This window comes from Trypanosoma cruzi, genomic scaffold (genome assembly GCF_000209065.1).
Source record: "Trypanosoma cruzi strain CL Brener 1047053516579 genomic scaffold, whole genome shotgun sequence".
NCBI lineage: Eukaryota > Euglenozoa > Kinetoplastea > Trypanosomatida > Trypanosomatidae > Trypanosoma > Trypanosoma cruzi.
In genome coordinates, this window is record NW_001849570.1 from 255,956 (window position 1) to 271,121 (window position 15,166).

Sequence of the window (15,166 nt, forward strand, 5' to 3'; positions counted from 1 at the left end):
AGGATAAACTTAAGAGTGTCCTCAATAATGTGTCTTAACACCTCGCCCTCACCTCACCCCACGATGCACACACATAATGTGCCCATTGTATATATGCATGCACACCCATGCAGGCCCGTTGGTGCTCTCTTTTGCACGACACGCACCGCTGCCGTCCTGCCTGGCTGCATGGGCGGAGCACCGTAACTGTTTCTGTTTTGTTTCCATTGCATTGAGTGGGCGACCTCTCTCTCTCTCCCTGTGTGTGTGTTTTGCTTTACGGGAGCAATGAGAGTGTGTGCGCTGGTCGTCCCACGCTTCGGCTTCTTGTTTTGTTTTTTGTTGTTTTACTTGTGTTGTGGTTGAGTGCACCCATTACTTTTTTTTTTTTTTTTTTTGGCTTGCTTTGACTGTGGACACGTGACTTTTTATTTTATTTTCCTTTTTTTTCTTTGAGAACGTGTGTGTGTTTCTTATCTTTGTCAAGCCATGAGGTGTTTTCTTTTATGTACAGCATGTGTCAGTTGGTCCACGTCACCCCACGCTCTGCAGTGCTGCTGGTGCTTCTGGTTGTGATGATGATTGTGATGTGTTGTGCTGGCGGGTGCTTTGCTGCCAGCCTGACGTACTCCTGCTCCTCTGACAAAGCGGTGCGTGCGGACAGGGCGAAGTCGATCCCGGCTGTGGTGAGGGACGTGCCTTTTGGATCTGAGGGTGCGTCGCAGACATGCAGCGTCATTGGGAGGAATGGATGGGCGCCCACCCGCATCAATGTGTCGACAAGGGGCCTGGATGGTACCAGGAAGTATTGCAGCTCGGAGCGGTATTACGCAATGAATTCATTGGTGGCAATTGCGAGTGTGAGGGTGACGTTTTTTTATGCTGAGAAAAGGGAAATATTTGTTTCGTTATACTTTGCAGACACTGTTCGTTAATGGCCTGCGGGCTGTCCGTAGCGATGTGGCCAGTTTTTCCGTCTTGAACGGTGCTGTCGTGCGAGAGGGTGTGTTCCCAAATAGTCGGATGCTGAGTTGTCGAGGACGGGGGCATTCCCACAGCGTGTGCGGCAGGGCCTCCCGTGGATTGTCGGGGGCTCAGCGGCTGGTGGGGTTGCAGCAGAGGAGTGGCTGAAGGGCTACGGCTGTCATTGGAGCTTGCAGAGGTGCGTTGTCCGTTTTTTGCTCGTTGATACGCTTGACATTTTTGGTAGTGACCTGCGCGTGAGGCACTTGTTGGGTAGACCGTGGAGCTGTCGCAGAATCCACATGTGAGGCCTTCTGCAACGATTGGAGTGCCAGGGTTAGTGCGTCGGGCGTGTGCCTTCATATTGTGGACGGACGAGAAGACGCTGCTGCAGCTTGGGCAGGGCGACGTTGATCCGCTGCTCGTCATTCTACGAGGAGGTGCCGTGGACACGCCAGGTGGAGGTTCCGGAGGAGGTCGGGGCGGTCCTGCCTCTTCAGTGTGAGAGAAGCAGCACCACCGACATAAAGGGTTGCTTGTGATCTGCAGGGCGCGTGCCGGTCTGCCGAGGAGTGGGCAGGAGTCGCATCGCAACTGCGCGCGAAGTCGTGATTTGATGCCCGATGTCTGCCTGGACACCAGGAATGGTTTTTTTTTTTACACCGACGAGCGCCTGGTGTGCGGTGTGTGCGGCTTCTTCTTCCTCCTGGACTTCCTTCCAGTACAACCTCTTGACGGCGGTAAGGAATTCCACGTGCCAGATTGGGATACCCCATTGCTGGAGGGATCGTGCAATCGTGGCTTCTTCGTCAGCGGCCTCATTGCGTGGGATACCGCAGTGCGATGGGGAAAATATAAAGTCTGCAGGGTGAACTCGCTTCACCAAGGAAAGCAGCATAACCCAAATCTCTTCAGCAACGCATTCTCGCATGGCCAGTGGGGCAGCGCGGAGTGCCTCAATTGCCGAAAGGGAGTTTGTTGCCACCGGGATTTGTGTGGGCGATTGGGATGTTTCCGGACGAGGAGGTATGAGATGTCCACGGCTCTTTTCAGTGGCAAGGCACTCTGCTCTCTATGAGCATGCGAGTCTGCCAGCTGCTGCACGATGGGCCTCCACAGGAGATCATTTTTCTTTGTGGAGCCGTATAATAGTGCAGCGGATACAGATGCGAGTTCAGCGAGGGATGAAGAACCGTCTTTCCATAATTCAAAATCGTAATCTTCTATAGAGGAGTAAAGGGAATCAAAAGCCGTGCGCTTGACATCGTCAGAGGCATCTTTGGCAAAGAGTCGCTGATAAGATTTCACTTTATTGCAGCCCACGGCGTCCCAGGGAATAATTCGATGTTGGGTAATAGGAGGAGCGTGATTGTGGTTGTGTGGTATCCCAATAGTGCCACATACGCGTTCTAATCCATTAATAACGAAATCTCTCGGAAGTGGGATTGATGTCGCTGCTTTCCCTTTCCTATGCATGGACAGCGGCATAGGTTCCGAGTGGATAAGGGAACGCAAATCCTCGTGATTATGGAAACGTGCATGGCGTTTGTGTTGTGTGATTGCACGGAGCCAGAGTATCTTCCGGAGCCGAAGAAGATTGGCTTCCAAGTGTACCGATTTATCCTCCGTTGGTGCACTAATGCCAAGGGATGTTGTACAACTGTTGTGGTACAGTACTTCCGTACTATGGAGGTAGGTGTGGGCGAGGCACGGGAGAATTGACTCGCCACAATATAGTGACACACCATGGACGTATCCAATCGAAAAGGATTGCATGGTGTGATGGGACGCACCAGCCTGTGCGACCGGCCGTAATTGGTAACGGCGTGGCATTATCCGCTTTGAAGCGGTGGAAACGTGCGGACCACAATTAAGGAGTTGTTCAACCGTGGTGTCCAGCAACCGCACTGGGCGGGACTGAATACGTAGGTTCCCATTGCCAGGAAGGAGATCGGCCATGTCCTTGTCAGACCGTGTGTGCGAAGAGATGTGGAATAGAGCAGCTTCGCTCTTATCAACGTTTGTTTTGAGGCTGTGCTCGGCAGCTCATGTCGTTATAAGCGGCAGGGCGGGTTGCATTGCCGCAGCAAATGCATGGTTGCCCGCACCTGAGGCAACAAGTGTGAGGTCGTCAGCGTGCATGAGTGCGGAGGCAGAATAGATGCTGCCCATGCGGCGCAGCAAATCATCCACACAGTGGAGGAAGAGTTGGGGTCCCGGGACGCCGCCTTGCAGTACTCCGGCTGAGGTGAGTTGTTTCCGGGAGTGCTGTTCGCGAGTGCATACCCTAACATAGCGGCCCCGCAGGTAGTTGTGCAGCCAGCGTTTGGTTCGAGGGCCAAGGCGCGGAAGTCCGTCAAGCATGCCGGATAGTTTGCCATGGTCAATGGTGTCGACCGCAGTCGAAAAATCAATCAAAACTACGAGCGAGCGATGGTGACGAGGGTGGCGTGTGGGGGCGCCGCCTCCAGGGTGCTCATACTCCACAGTGCTGAACTCATTCAATCCACGGGTAATTTCATCGATAACAAGTGTCACCACGTCCGATGTAGAACGCGAAGGTGCAAATCCGAATTGACGTGGGTGGTGTGGCAATAACGCTGACAGACGGCGGTGAATCATTCTTTCGGTTAACTTGAATAAAACAGAGAGTGATTTGATAGGTCTGTAACTCTCTGGGCGGAATGGCCCTTCCCAAGGTTTGGAATGGGAATGGTGTCCACCGTATTCCAGGAGCCAGGCAGGCTGCCATTTGCGAAGGAGTCGTGGATCATCGTTCTAAGAGTGTGCCGCGCGCAACGGGCCCGGGACGGTGCAGGAACTCATTCAACATGTTGTCGTGGCCAGGGGCTGAGCCGAGCGAAGAGTCGCGGATGGTCACGTCAAGTTCATACGGCGTGAGAGGTCGATCCATTTCCCAGTCACCAGGGGGCAATGAAGTGCGGCGAGCAGCAGCAGCAGCAGCAGTATAGGGTAATGTGGCACGTGAAACCCGCACAAAATGATGGACGAGCAGATTTGCCTGTTGCCGAGGCAGAGCACAGACGCGGTCCGAAGATCAGTTCGGAGCACAACCGATTCCAGTGGATGAGGGTGCGGCGCCGCCACGCCGCGGAGGTATCGCCAGCTTGGGCTGGATGAGGCCCCAAGTTTTTCCACACGGGCTTCCAGAAGCATAGCGAAGCCACGGCGTAAGGCTTGATTTTAGTCCTCCACTTTTTGGATGAATTCGGCTCGAAGCAGGCTGTCTCCTGGTGAAGCGATGTGTGTGCTTTGTGTGCTGCTTCTGCGGCGGACTCGGCTTGTTCCATTTCGTTCGTCCAGATTGTTTTGGGCTGTCACGGCTGCCGCGCGGGATATGGCGCTCAGCTGCTCGTAAGATACCACTGCGAACGTCCAACCATGCGGACGCGGTGGCAAGGAGGGTTTCACACAACGAGGTGGAAGCAGGCCAGTCCGCTTTGCGCAGGGCAGAGGTGGCTTTCTCCCGTTGAGGCAGTGTGTTGGCTAGTCGCGGAATGCCATCATCCATCCCCGCCGAGTAAGATATTAAGCAGTGGTCGGAATCCATGTAGGGGGTGGATTGCCAGTGGGTGACACGTAGCACGCGATACGCAGCCACGTCAGGGGACGAGACATTACGATTTGTGCTCCGTGTTGCCTGCGCCGGGTCATTTGCCAGCCCAAAATCCATGTCAATTAGAGTAGAGGACAAATCCTCTCCTTCAGTCGTTGAGGGTAGGTGTCTGTCTCAGAGTCCATGATGTAAATTCAGGTCACCCGCGATAATCGCTGCGAGCTTAAGCGACGAATGGTAGTAATAAACGAAAATCTTTGAACGGTTGCTGTGGGAGGGTTGTAGAGATTCACCACGCAGATGCTGGGACGGCCCTGTGGAAACACACGGACAGCAATGGTCTCCAGGAGGTCTGTGCCAGGGAGCGTCAGGCGCTCGCACGGTGGAGAGTGGCGCACCGGAGTGGCAACGCCACCAGCTCGCCCAGTGTGGCCTGAAGAAAGCCATTATAGCCATATAGTTTTGCCGCTGTGGCAATTCGAGTATTTGTTTCCTGGAGAAGAACGATGACAGGTGGATGTTGCTCCAGTCGCACAGCAGATGCAATCTTTTTTACGGACGAGAGGTCTGCAATGTTGAGCTGCCAAATAGTGATGAAGCCATCCTCCTCGGTTTCAGGGTTCTTTTGTAATTCACCGCAACGGGTGATATCAACGGAATGACCGCAGCGAAACGGTCGTGCAGTTTTGTCCGACAGTCTGCAGGCAGACCGCTTCACCTCCCCACACCGGGCATGGCGTGGAACCTTCTCGAGGGGTGGAGTCGTCTTGTTCTCCGTCGTGCTAGCAGCAATGCAGCGCAGCGGAGTTCCTATATGCAACCAGAACCCCAGCACCGCGACAAGGTGCGACTTCACCGTTGGGGAACTTGGATAGTCGCAACGGATGGCGGTGTAGACGTTCCCAAGTCAGCCGGGGTTGGAATCCTGCTTTCATCCCTCAATTCATCGGAGATAATAGAAAACGCCATTATAAACTGCAGTACACGCCCATGCAGCTACAGGACGGAATCCCGCGCGCTGCTTCTAGCCCTGGAGAGGCTGATTATCCCTCGTATCCAGCACAGGCATAAAACCCTGCTTGTGGTTACAGACAGTCAGTCTCTTCTAGCGGCTCTAAACAACGGCCCGCTCAGTCAGACAGACTGGACGGAGGATCAGATCTGGCAGCGTCTCTTGACACTGACGTGTGCTGGCTGGTCTGTGCACCTGCAGTTTTGTTACGGACATTGTGGAATACATGCTAACGAGCTTGCAGATCAGCATGCGACGCAGACTATGGCAACTGGACAATACACGGAGCAAGCAATTGCACCTTTATGGCATACGGATCTGCTGACATGTTTTACTACCCTGCTCACCAATAAGTGGCGTAGTACGATTCGTCAAGACACTCATCGCTACTTGCTTTGCGGCACAAGGCCATCAGATCTCAGCGGCAAGGACCTGATCACTCAGGAAGTTCTCCACCGTCAAGAACTGGTTCACCTCGCAAGGGCAAGGTGCGGCGAATCTGAGCTCTGGGGCCGACTATACTGGGCTGTGAGAGATTGCACGAACCAATGCCGTTTCTGCAACATCTCATCGGAAGAGTCTGCATATATGCGCTCCAACAACGATCCGACTGCACCGGGGACGGACACTGTTCCCCCGTCGGCAAGGGAGGAAGACGTCTCTCCAGTAAGGAGACGAACCGTCACACGCCGTCGGAAGGAGAAATGTCCGTACTGCGATTCTATACTGACGGGATTCTCGAATCTCGTCAGTCACTGCCGGTCATTTCACCCGGAACATCCTCCACCGCTTCCCGAGCTCAAATGCGATTTCTGTGACATGGTTTTCCCCACACGGAGAAGCACCGCACAGCACAGAAGTCGCTGCGCACACAACCCAGACACCACTCGACATCTAAACAGAAGTGCCAGGAGGCGATCTCTGCTGCCGCAGGATCAGCCAGCTTCCACAAGCACGCCAATGGCCCGCAGGAAACCTTGCACCATCTGCTTCTAGAATGTCCAGGCACCTTGGCTGTGCGCCAACGGCTGGGCATTGAACAGGACCTCCGCCTCGGAAAGTTCTCTCAATGGCAGTTGCTTCATGGCAGCAAACTCATGTCGTTGCTCGACCACCTCCTCGGCACTCAGATGGCATTGTATGGCTAGACGCGCTGGTAAAAGTACGGAAAAAATAATAATGAGCATTCTCTCCACTATAGAGACGTGGTGCATCTTGCGATCCCGCTGGCGGCTCTCCCGTTCCACCGCTGTTTTTGCGCAACAATTCATCACCGTCATTTTTGTGATTTGGTCGGCTTCGTGTTGCGCTCCGGGTTCTCCTCCTTCGTCGCCTTGCGGTGTTTCCTTCGCCGTCCCTGGCACCTCTGACTCTCCCGTGACGGTTTGTTCCGAAGCCTGACTGCCCTGGGAGGTCCTCCCGCTACCAGCATGCACTCCACCTGCTGCCTGCTGAGATGCGTCGGGGCGTGGGGATGCTGTGCCTGCAGCGTGCCCTCCGCCCAAAGACTCCGGTCCACTTGCACGCATCTGAGCAGCAGACGCGCTGCCAGTGCCGGACGGATTGCAATTGTTACTTCGCAGTGGATCGCTGCTGGATTGATCCTGCCTCGTCGGAGCAGTGAGTGATCCTGCGGAGGTGGGACTATGGCCCTCACCCGCGGTGCTTTCTCCACCCTCCTCGTCTTCCTCCTCTTCCTGATTGCTATTGTCCTCAGAGTTCACATTCCCCTTTCGTCCAGAGCCACCGGCCACGGTCCCACATTCCGCAGCCATCACAGCCCGCGCGTGCTCAGCAGCCACCGCGCCATCACAAGCGGGCCGCACACACACACCGTCGCAGCAGCCGTCGAAAACACGCACGAGCAGCTGCGCATCACTGCAGAAGCCAACAGGACGCAGGGCAAACGGCCAGTCATCATCACGAATAGTGGAGTCGCCCAACGCTGTGGAGCCGACCTGCAAAAGCACAGAAAACAAAAGGAAAGACACAGCCGCTACACCACGCATAGCCACCGCACAGTCACAAATGGCAGCAGCCCAGCAGCAGCGGCAGCGCACACACACCATGAAGCAGTTGAAATCAGTGAAAGGGCAAAAACACACAAAGCCCCGCAGCAAGTAAACAGAGAAAACACACAAAACAATTAGAAACAAAACACAGGTAAACAAACAGAAATGAAGTAAAAAATGTAAAAACACAAAAAACAAGGAGCTGCACAGTATGGCTCCAGCGCGCACGCACCCATCCTCAAATGTGATTCCACGCAAACAGTTGTGTGCGTGTCATGCATATGAGTGTGTCTGGGATGCGTTCAACGTGACGGATACAGGGAGCGACAACGCGGAGCACACAGCAGGGCAGCGGAAGCAAATGAAGCAAAACACAATCATTATTTTCTATTGTTTAGTACATCGGACCACAGTGAACGCGCACAAATCCCGTGGTTGAGTGCTGGCACGCACAGCCCGCACACACCTCTTCAGCCCACAGCGGTGCACGCCAGCGCGGATGCGGCGAGCAGCAGCGGGGCACACACCCACGCAGAGCTGCTGAGGCTGCCGTCGATTTCGCGAAGAAGTGACGGTGCGCGGGTGGTCGTCGTGGTTGGTGTCTCTGTCGTAGTGGTCGTCGTACTTGGTGCCTCTGGCGCGGTGGTGGTTGTCGTGGTTGGTGCCATTGTTGTAGACGTCGTCGTGGTCGTCGCGGCAGGATCTTTGGCTTCCTGATCTTCTTTGCCTGCGAATGTATTCGTGCTACTCTGTAACCGTTTCTTATCGTCACTACCTTCTGCCTGTAACGTAACGGCCGCATCACCTGATATTGGTCCCGGAGCGGTCGTACCTGGTCCCCCTCCGTCATCTTCTTCTGCTTTCGTAGCCGGCTTAGTTTTTGGTGTAGTGGACAGCATCTTGGAGCCCTTTCCCTTCGTATCAACTTCAGTCTTCTCCCTACTCTCCTTCTTATTCTCTGCGGCGCCCACTGACGGGCAGCAGCACAGGGCGAGCACCAACAGGGCGCACAGCAGACGGCACGTCATCATCGTGAGTGTGGTCGTTCAGTGGTGTGGAGCTGATCTGCACAGTGAGGGACATGGAGAGCAACAGGGGAGACGAGAGGTGCGGCAGACACACACAGAGAGGGCACACCACATGAGGAGAGGGCAGCAGCCAGGCATGCACCGTACGCCGCACACCACGCACGACACACACTCCAATCCACGGCAACAGGCACACACACACACAGCCCTGCCGCAACACCAACACACAGATGGAGGAGGGAGAAGCAAACAGGAGCGGCACACAAGACTCCACCGCATGCACATACGGCGAGAGCGGTCCGTCGTGTCGGCACCCCTCACGGAGGGTACGCAAACACACAAGAATAGGCGCAGCTCGCACACAGCAACACAAAAGCAAAATAACTATAATAAAAAGGAGATCCCCGCACACCACGTGAATTGTTGGTCCATGGGAAGTGCAGCCAATATTCGTCACAAAAACAATTCAGTTGCCATCGGCCTTCGTTCATATTCAGCGCACACCACTTCATGCAGGCCTGGGAACCACAGCAGCAGCACCACACGCTAAAATAAGCGCAAGGAATGGAATAATGCAAGCAGCCATTTATTTGTGTTTCTGTTTAAATGCTGGCATATGTCCGCATGCGTTGTTTTGTTTTGCAGAGGGCAAACCTTCATGCCTGGGTCGTGTGTTGGGAGTTCTGCAGGGTGCACAATTTGTTTTTCTTTCCTCTTGTGAATGTTTCTTGTGTTGGTGCAGCCAACAATTCGGTTTGTGTTGTTCCTGCTTCCCTTTGGTAAAGTGTTGCAATAAAAAATAATCTTCTGGGCCGCTGGCCGAATCCTGAGTTTCTCAATAATAGAAACCATACAAGATAGAAATAAGTGAGGGATCAACGGAATAAGAGTGGGTTCACCGCATCCTCAAAGTTCAACACGAGGCAAATAAACGCATGTTTATATATACATACCATCCGTTAGCCACAATCGTGGCCCGCCCACTCTATTCGGATAGGATACATATATTTATTTATTAATTACGAGGTGGCAGACTTTTGGGGTCCTGCAGCCACAAGACACCGCCGCGTGGTGGGAACCAAAAGGGGGTGGGTGCGATGGTTAAAATAAAAATAAAAATTATCCGGCCGCTGTCGGCTCCCTAAAGTCGTGGCCTTCCCAAAACTCATACGGTAGAAAAGTGTCGTAAAGAAGTGTATATTCGTTCTATCAGGGTATATATATATATACATTCATTAAGGCAGCCAGCTCTCCCGCGATCATTCTCTACACAGGCTCCTAAAAGGGCTCAAACACACCCACAAGACTCCCAGCAAGAAAAAGGAAGCACGGCATGACTGACACGACTCAAAGTCATGTTTCTAAGACAATGCCTGGATGACTCTGTCGACGCCACACCCGCACCATATGCCATCAACTCCTCCACGGCAATAATCCTGCAGAGTGCGGAGAGGACGTTTCACGAGTACATTATTGGCGGAGCCAAACAACTGTACCGTCAGCAGAGGGCAGCGGTCGGCGGGGGAAAGTGAAGGTGGTGGGACTGTTGGGGAGGGTCGATGCGCAGTGTCCCTCACAAATACGAGGCGGGTGAAGTGAAACACACTCGTCTGAACGTCACCGGCCACCAAGATGCATTGCTCCCTGCCGTAAATATTGATGAGCTCGAGGCTGGAGCAACCACGCGCAGTGCGTAAAAGTGTCTTCCTGCACTGACGCTGCGATTCACATTAGACGGGCAACTTCAGAACAGTCGATCCCCAGCAGTAAAATGCAGCTGGCAGTGACGCTGTGGATTCTCGATTCCCCAGGCAACGGAGGGCGGAGAAGAAAACTGGTCTCCCCAGCTGCGCGGCATCCATCCATTCACTCTGTGCGCTCGGAGTGCCCCGCAGCTGCCTTGAGAGATGCAGCGGACAGACCTCCCTTATTTTCGCCTCGACCCGTCAACGAAGACTTTCGCGGAGGCGTCGACACACACCGAAGTCTCCCTCGTGCCCACCAAACAAAAGACACACCCGTTGAGCATCGTCACGTGCATCGACGGCCACGCAAATAAATATCCACCGCAACGCAAAGTGTTTCTTATTGGGCACAAAAAAAGAAAAACTGGAGGCGGCGGCCTGGACAACACAGACATCAAATCACACGCCAGGCAACGCTGAAATACATGCGAAAGAACCAACGCAGGACCAGCAGCACAAACACTCGAGACCTGCTGCGTGAACTCCTGGGTAAATGGATCAGCCTCAACGCATGGGGCACTAATTACGGCGGGTGACAGCGCGAAAGCCAACGGTTCCGCAAGGCCGGGAATTGTGAAGACGGCATTCAAACCCTCCCGGGATTCGTGTGCCGAGACACGCAAATAATCCGCCCCTCGGTGCAAGTCGTCACCATAATCCTCATCGCTCTCTTTGCCGTCATTCGTATTGTCACACTAAGAGCCGTTGAGGGAAGGTACAACTATGATGATTGTGACATCACACTGAATGAAACAACACAATGCCTCGAAGGGTGCCGAGTGCACGCATCCCGTCAGGCGGCGACACGGCGTACTATTAGCAATGTACGAAGCAAAGGCAACGAAACAGCTTTCATCCGCCATCTTAATCGCGTCCGGCGGGTGCGGCCTCTTCTGCTCGTTCCGCGCCTCGTCCCTCTCCAAGGCTCCAGCTGCCGCTGCCGTAGACCACGCTGCTGCCGCACTCACCCCCACAGAGAGACAAGGAAGTGTGTGGGTGTGTGCCGAGAACGCAGCGACTGTCATCGCCAGAGGAGGCCATCGCGGCACCGTCCGTCACGCGCCAGCACACACCGAGCAAAGCACACTCGGCAGTGCAAATACATTCTTGCAGAGCATTTTGCACGTACTTATGTGTGTGGGTGTCTGTTGGAGAAGCAGAAGAGAGAAGCACAGGGAGGCACATCAACACAGCAAGAGGCACAGCTGGATGGCAGCGATACATGCGGTACGGCCCAAACCTCAACAATCACAAACGGTGGCAGCACACCCATCCACAAAAACAAAAAAAAATGAAAATCTTAAAAACACGGCGGCAGAGTGTGGCTGTGTGTGTGTGGCGCTGCGGGTGTCTGCCCGCCCTGGCCGCAAAAAAAGCAAAACAAGAGGGAAAGAAATGTGTGCTCCGCCCCACAGGCCCTCGTCGCACGCCCACACGTCACGGCTCCCTCAGCGCGCCGTTCGTCGCGGCCCCTCCTCATGCGTGCAGCAGGCGAGGCGCACAGGGCCGTCGTCATGAGCGTGTCGGTGGGTGTGCGAGTGGAGCAGTTGGGCGGGAAGCACACGGCACCCCTCACAGGAAGAGTGCAGAAGAAACAATTAAAAGAGGGAAGAGTAGAAAAGAAAAAAACGTCCATAGTGATTGCCCCAAAAGCAAAAAAGGAGGGATGTGTGGAGTAAAAGATTAGTAAACAAAAGAAATAGAAAAAATTAAAGAAAATAAACAATTAAAGAATGAAAAAGAAAAACTCACAACGCCCCGAAGGAAGTAAAAAACAAGCAAAATGAACACAAAAAACAAGTAACAACAAAACAACAACATAAAAAAAAAAAAAAAAAAAAAGAAGTAAAAAAAAAAGTAAAAACACAAAAAACAAAACACAAGAGGCTGCAAAGAATGGCTCCAGCGTGCATGCATTCTCACACAAAAATGCGTCCACTCAAACAGTTGTGGGCGTGTCGTGCATATGAGTGTGTCTGGGATGCGTGCCAAGTGACGGATACAGGGAGCAACAACGCGGAGCACACAGCAACGCAGCTGAAGCAAATGAAGCAAAACACAATCATTATTTTCTCTTACTTATTACGCAATAAAACAAAAGAAGCTCAAAACATCCCGTGGTTGAGTGCGGGCTTTAATAGCCCGCATACAGTTCTTCAGCCCAGTGTCCCGTAGGTGAGTGCAGCCAGAACAAGCAGTGGCAGGGCATGCAGATGGGTGTCATGGAAGCAGGCGTCAGTTCCCACACTGTTCTCCAACGCGTTCTTTGTGGGCGCAGAGGAAAGAGGAGCCGGCATGCTTGCCGCCATATTATTTCCTTCGCCGGAAGCAGTCTCGGTGGTGGTGTTGGCGGCGTCCTCTTCGGCGCCTTCCGCTGCACCCCCGTCCTCGCCGGTCTGGGACAACTGAGTCGGTGGCGCAGCAGCAGTCTCTTCCTGCAGCTCCACTGGAGGGTCATGGGAGGAGTGGTCGCCGCCTTCTGTGGGCTTTGGATCTGGTGGGGATTCGGATGCAGCAGAAGCAGCAGAAGTAGAATGTGCAGCGCCTTGAGGATCACCAGCGGGAGCGGAATCCGGTGCTCGCGAGGCCTCAGGAGAAGGATCCGTCGTGGCCGCAGCGCCAGCAGCAGAGTTAGCACCAGCGCCGCCTGGAGTTGCAGGTGGTGGAGGAGGGGGGACATCCGCGGAATTCTCAACGACAGCAGGAGAAGATTCAGAATCTGTTGTAGAAGAGGAGTCACGAGAATCCTTGTGTTCTCGAGGCCCCGGAGGTCCTTCTTCCGGACGTGTGGCCGGAACACTTTCACCAGCGCCACCCAGAGCTCCAGCCAGTGAAGGGGCACCAGCGGAATCCGCAGCGTCAGCAGGAGGAGATTCCGAATCCGCTCTGGAAGAGGAGTCACGAGAATCATTGTCATCTGGAGAGCCCGGAGGTCCTTCCGGAGGTTTTGCTGTACCACTTGCAACGGTGACCGCCTTCGACTCAACTTTACGCTGCCACCAACTATTCACCTGGCTTGGAGTAAACGTGGAGACGTTGATTGTGAAGACACCACCGTTCGCACCATCTTTTATACGTCTCTGAACATCCTCGGGCTCACAGTTTCCGACGCCCATGCCGCAAATCATCTGCCCAAAACCAGCAGCTGCAGTCGTGCAGTTGTACCACAATGACGTCCCAGGGAGCTGCCAACGCGCAACATTACCGTCACCCGCACACTCTGCATTCACCTGCGCCACCTGCGGCTCATCCTCCACGGCAAACACGCACGAGCAGCAGCACAGCAGTGCCAGCACCAACACAACACAAAACACACGGTGCATCATCGTCAAAACTATCGTTGTTGAATAACGTGGATTCGATCTGCAGGAGCATGAGAAAGGAAGTAGAGAGAAACAGCAGCTACACCACGCACAGCCACCGCATGGTAATAAATGGCAGCAGCCAGAAGAAGCGCACACCAAAAAAGACAAATGGAATTATTACAACCGCAGAACTCGCACACCGACCCGCAAACCAGAACTTAAAAAAGCGGAAAAAACAAAAAAAGGAAAAAAAAAAAAATGATGGAGTCCAACAAAACCCCCAAAAATTAAAAAAAAATCAATCGGGCAGCACTCTTATTTCTTATGCCAAGCAGCACAAGACAACCGTGTGTGTTTCTGTATACATAATGCCTTCACCAAGAAAAGAGAAATCAAATAAAAAAAGATCGTACTGTTCCACCAGCCCACACAACATTCCTTCACACTTCATTGCGGCATCCGGCCTGTTCCTCCAATCCTCGTTTCGCGCGGTCCGTGGGACGCACAGCCGTGTGGGCAACAAAAGACAAAACAAAGAAGAGAAACACGTCCCTCATGACAGTGTGCAGCAACCGACCATTAAATAAAGGAACAGCAAGAATAATTATCATTCCAGGAAAACAAGAACAAAAAACAAAGTAAAATGTAGATAATAAAAGAAAACACGCATGCAACGCGGCAAATGTTCTCCGTGAGGAGTCGCAATTCCACACTCTTCGGCTCAGAAGACCGCCACAACTCCACACAATCCCAGAAGAAGCAGCAACGCCCAATACACGCACACACGCACAGTGCCGTCAACAGTTAACTCTCGCAGTGTCAATTTCGCGTCGTTGAGCAGGGCAAAGCAGTCGTCGGGAGTCACACCGTTTCCGGAATACTGCGCGGTGAATTCTCGCAATAGGGGTTTTCGTGTCCAGAGGCATTGCGTTGAGTCAATCCGTCCGCATCACCCTCAGCAACAAATCCACTGCCCGCAACGCCATTTTCTAAAACGAGAGATTTGTGTCCGGTGGCGTTGCGCTCATTCACCTCGTCCGTGTTATCCGCAGCAACGTGTTCCCTGCCGCCATAAGTGACAGACATGATCCCCGATACATTCAGAGCCACTAATATTCTCGGACCGTTGGCAAATGAAGGCCTCTTCTTGGATGCATTCGGAACCATCATTTCGCTCGAATTGGTGGCAAACTCAAGCTTTTTCTCGGACGTGTTGGTCGCCGTGTTGGATGCGGGACTCGGATCGACGGTGTTGGGTGCGTCAGCCGCCGCAGACTGTCGCCAATCCTCGAGTTGACGTGACGGCTCAGCATTAACTTGCGGCGCAGTTGTCCCACCAGATTTTGTGTCATCCTTCCCTTCACGGGGTGGCGGCAACTGACAGATGCCCGTCTGCTCAGCATCGCTGCTCCGTGCAGGCGGATGGATGGTTCCATCGGGAGAATATTGACGCCACCGCAATTCATAAGGGCCAGCGTATTTATGTGTCGTCACGTCCATCGTGAAGGCAACGGTGACCCCTTCCTCTTTCGCTGCACAGCTGGC

The 15,166-nt window shown here is 53.6% G+C and overlaps 6 protein-coding genes and 1 pseudogene across 6 annotated transcripts, besides 11 other annotated features; 1 reads left to right on the forward strand and 6 right to left on the reverse strand.

The window, feature by feature from the left end:
- Positions 1 to 53: part of a mobile genetic element that runs on past the window's edge.
- Positions 1 to 7,494: part of a sequence feature (areas not merged during assembly with more than two copies in the genome that could not be assigned to a particular haplotype) that runs on past the window's edge.
- On the forward strand, positions 486 to 914 carry Tc00.1047053507953.150 (uncharacterized protein; the record flags this gene model as incomplete). The annotated part of the gene is made up of 1 exon (XM_811731.1): positions 486 to 914. The coding sequence occupies one exon, from the start codon at positions 486 to 488 to the stop codon at positions 912 to 914; it is 429 nt and encodes a 142-aa protein (XP_816824.1).
- Positions 3,890 to 3,909: a microsatellite.
- Positions 6,524 to 7,600, reverse strand: Tc00.1047053507953.170 (uncharacterized protein; the record flags this gene model as incomplete). Its single annotated transcript, XM_811732.1, has 1 exon — positions 6,524 to 7,600. One exon carries the CDS (start codon positions 7,598 to 7,600, stop codon positions 6,524 to 6,526), a length of 1,077 nt encoding a protein of 358 aa, XP_816825.1.
- Positions 7,495 to 8,341: a sequence feature (heterozygous, Esmeraldo-like haplotype).
- Tc00.1047053507953.180 (mucin TcMUCII, putative) lies at positions 8,014 to 8,574 on the reverse strand (the record flags this gene model as incomplete). The annotated part of the gene is made up of 1 exon (XM_811733.1): positions 8,014 to 8,574. One exon carries the CDS (start codon positions 8,572 to 8,574, stop codon positions 8,014 to 8,016), a length of 561 nt encoding a protein of 186 aa, XP_816826.1.
- Positions 8,126 to 8,237: a microsatellite.
- Positions 8,342 to 15,166: a sequence feature (areas not merged during assembly with more than two copies in the genome that could not be assigned to a particular haplotype).
- Positions 9,370 to 9,851: a mobile genetic element.
- Positions 9,673 to 9,694: a sequence feature (AT_rich).
- On the reverse strand, positions 9,998 to 10,849 carry Tc00.1047053507953.185 (annotated as a pseudogene).
- Positions 11,012 to 11,341, reverse strand: Tc00.1047053507953.190 (uncharacterized protein; the record flags this gene model as incomplete). The annotated part of the gene is made up of 1 exon (XM_811734.1): positions 11,012 to 11,341. The coding sequence occupies one exon, from the start codon at positions 11,339 to 11,341 to the stop codon at positions 11,012 to 11,014; it is 330 nt and encodes a 109-aa protein (XP_816827.1).
- Positions 11,994 to 12,062: a sequence feature (A-rich).
- Positions 12,138 to 12,194: a microsatellite.
- On the reverse strand, positions 12,473 to 13,642 carry Tc00.1047053507953.200 (90 kDa surface protein, putative; the record flags this gene model as incomplete). Its single annotated transcript, XM_811735.1, has 1 exon — positions 12,473 to 13,642. The coding sequence occupies one exon, from the start codon at positions 13,640 to 13,642 to the stop codon at positions 12,473 to 12,475; it is 1,170 nt and encodes a 389-aa protein (XP_816828.1).
- Positions 13,852 to 13,880: a microsatellite.
- Positions 14,483 to 15,121, reverse strand: Tc00.1047053507953.210 (uncharacterized protein; the record flags this gene model as incomplete). Its single annotated transcript, XM_811736.1, has 1 exon — positions 14,483 to 15,121. One exon carries the CDS (start codon positions 15,119 to 15,121, stop codon positions 14,483 to 14,485), a length of 639 nt encoding a protein of 212 aa, XP_816829.1.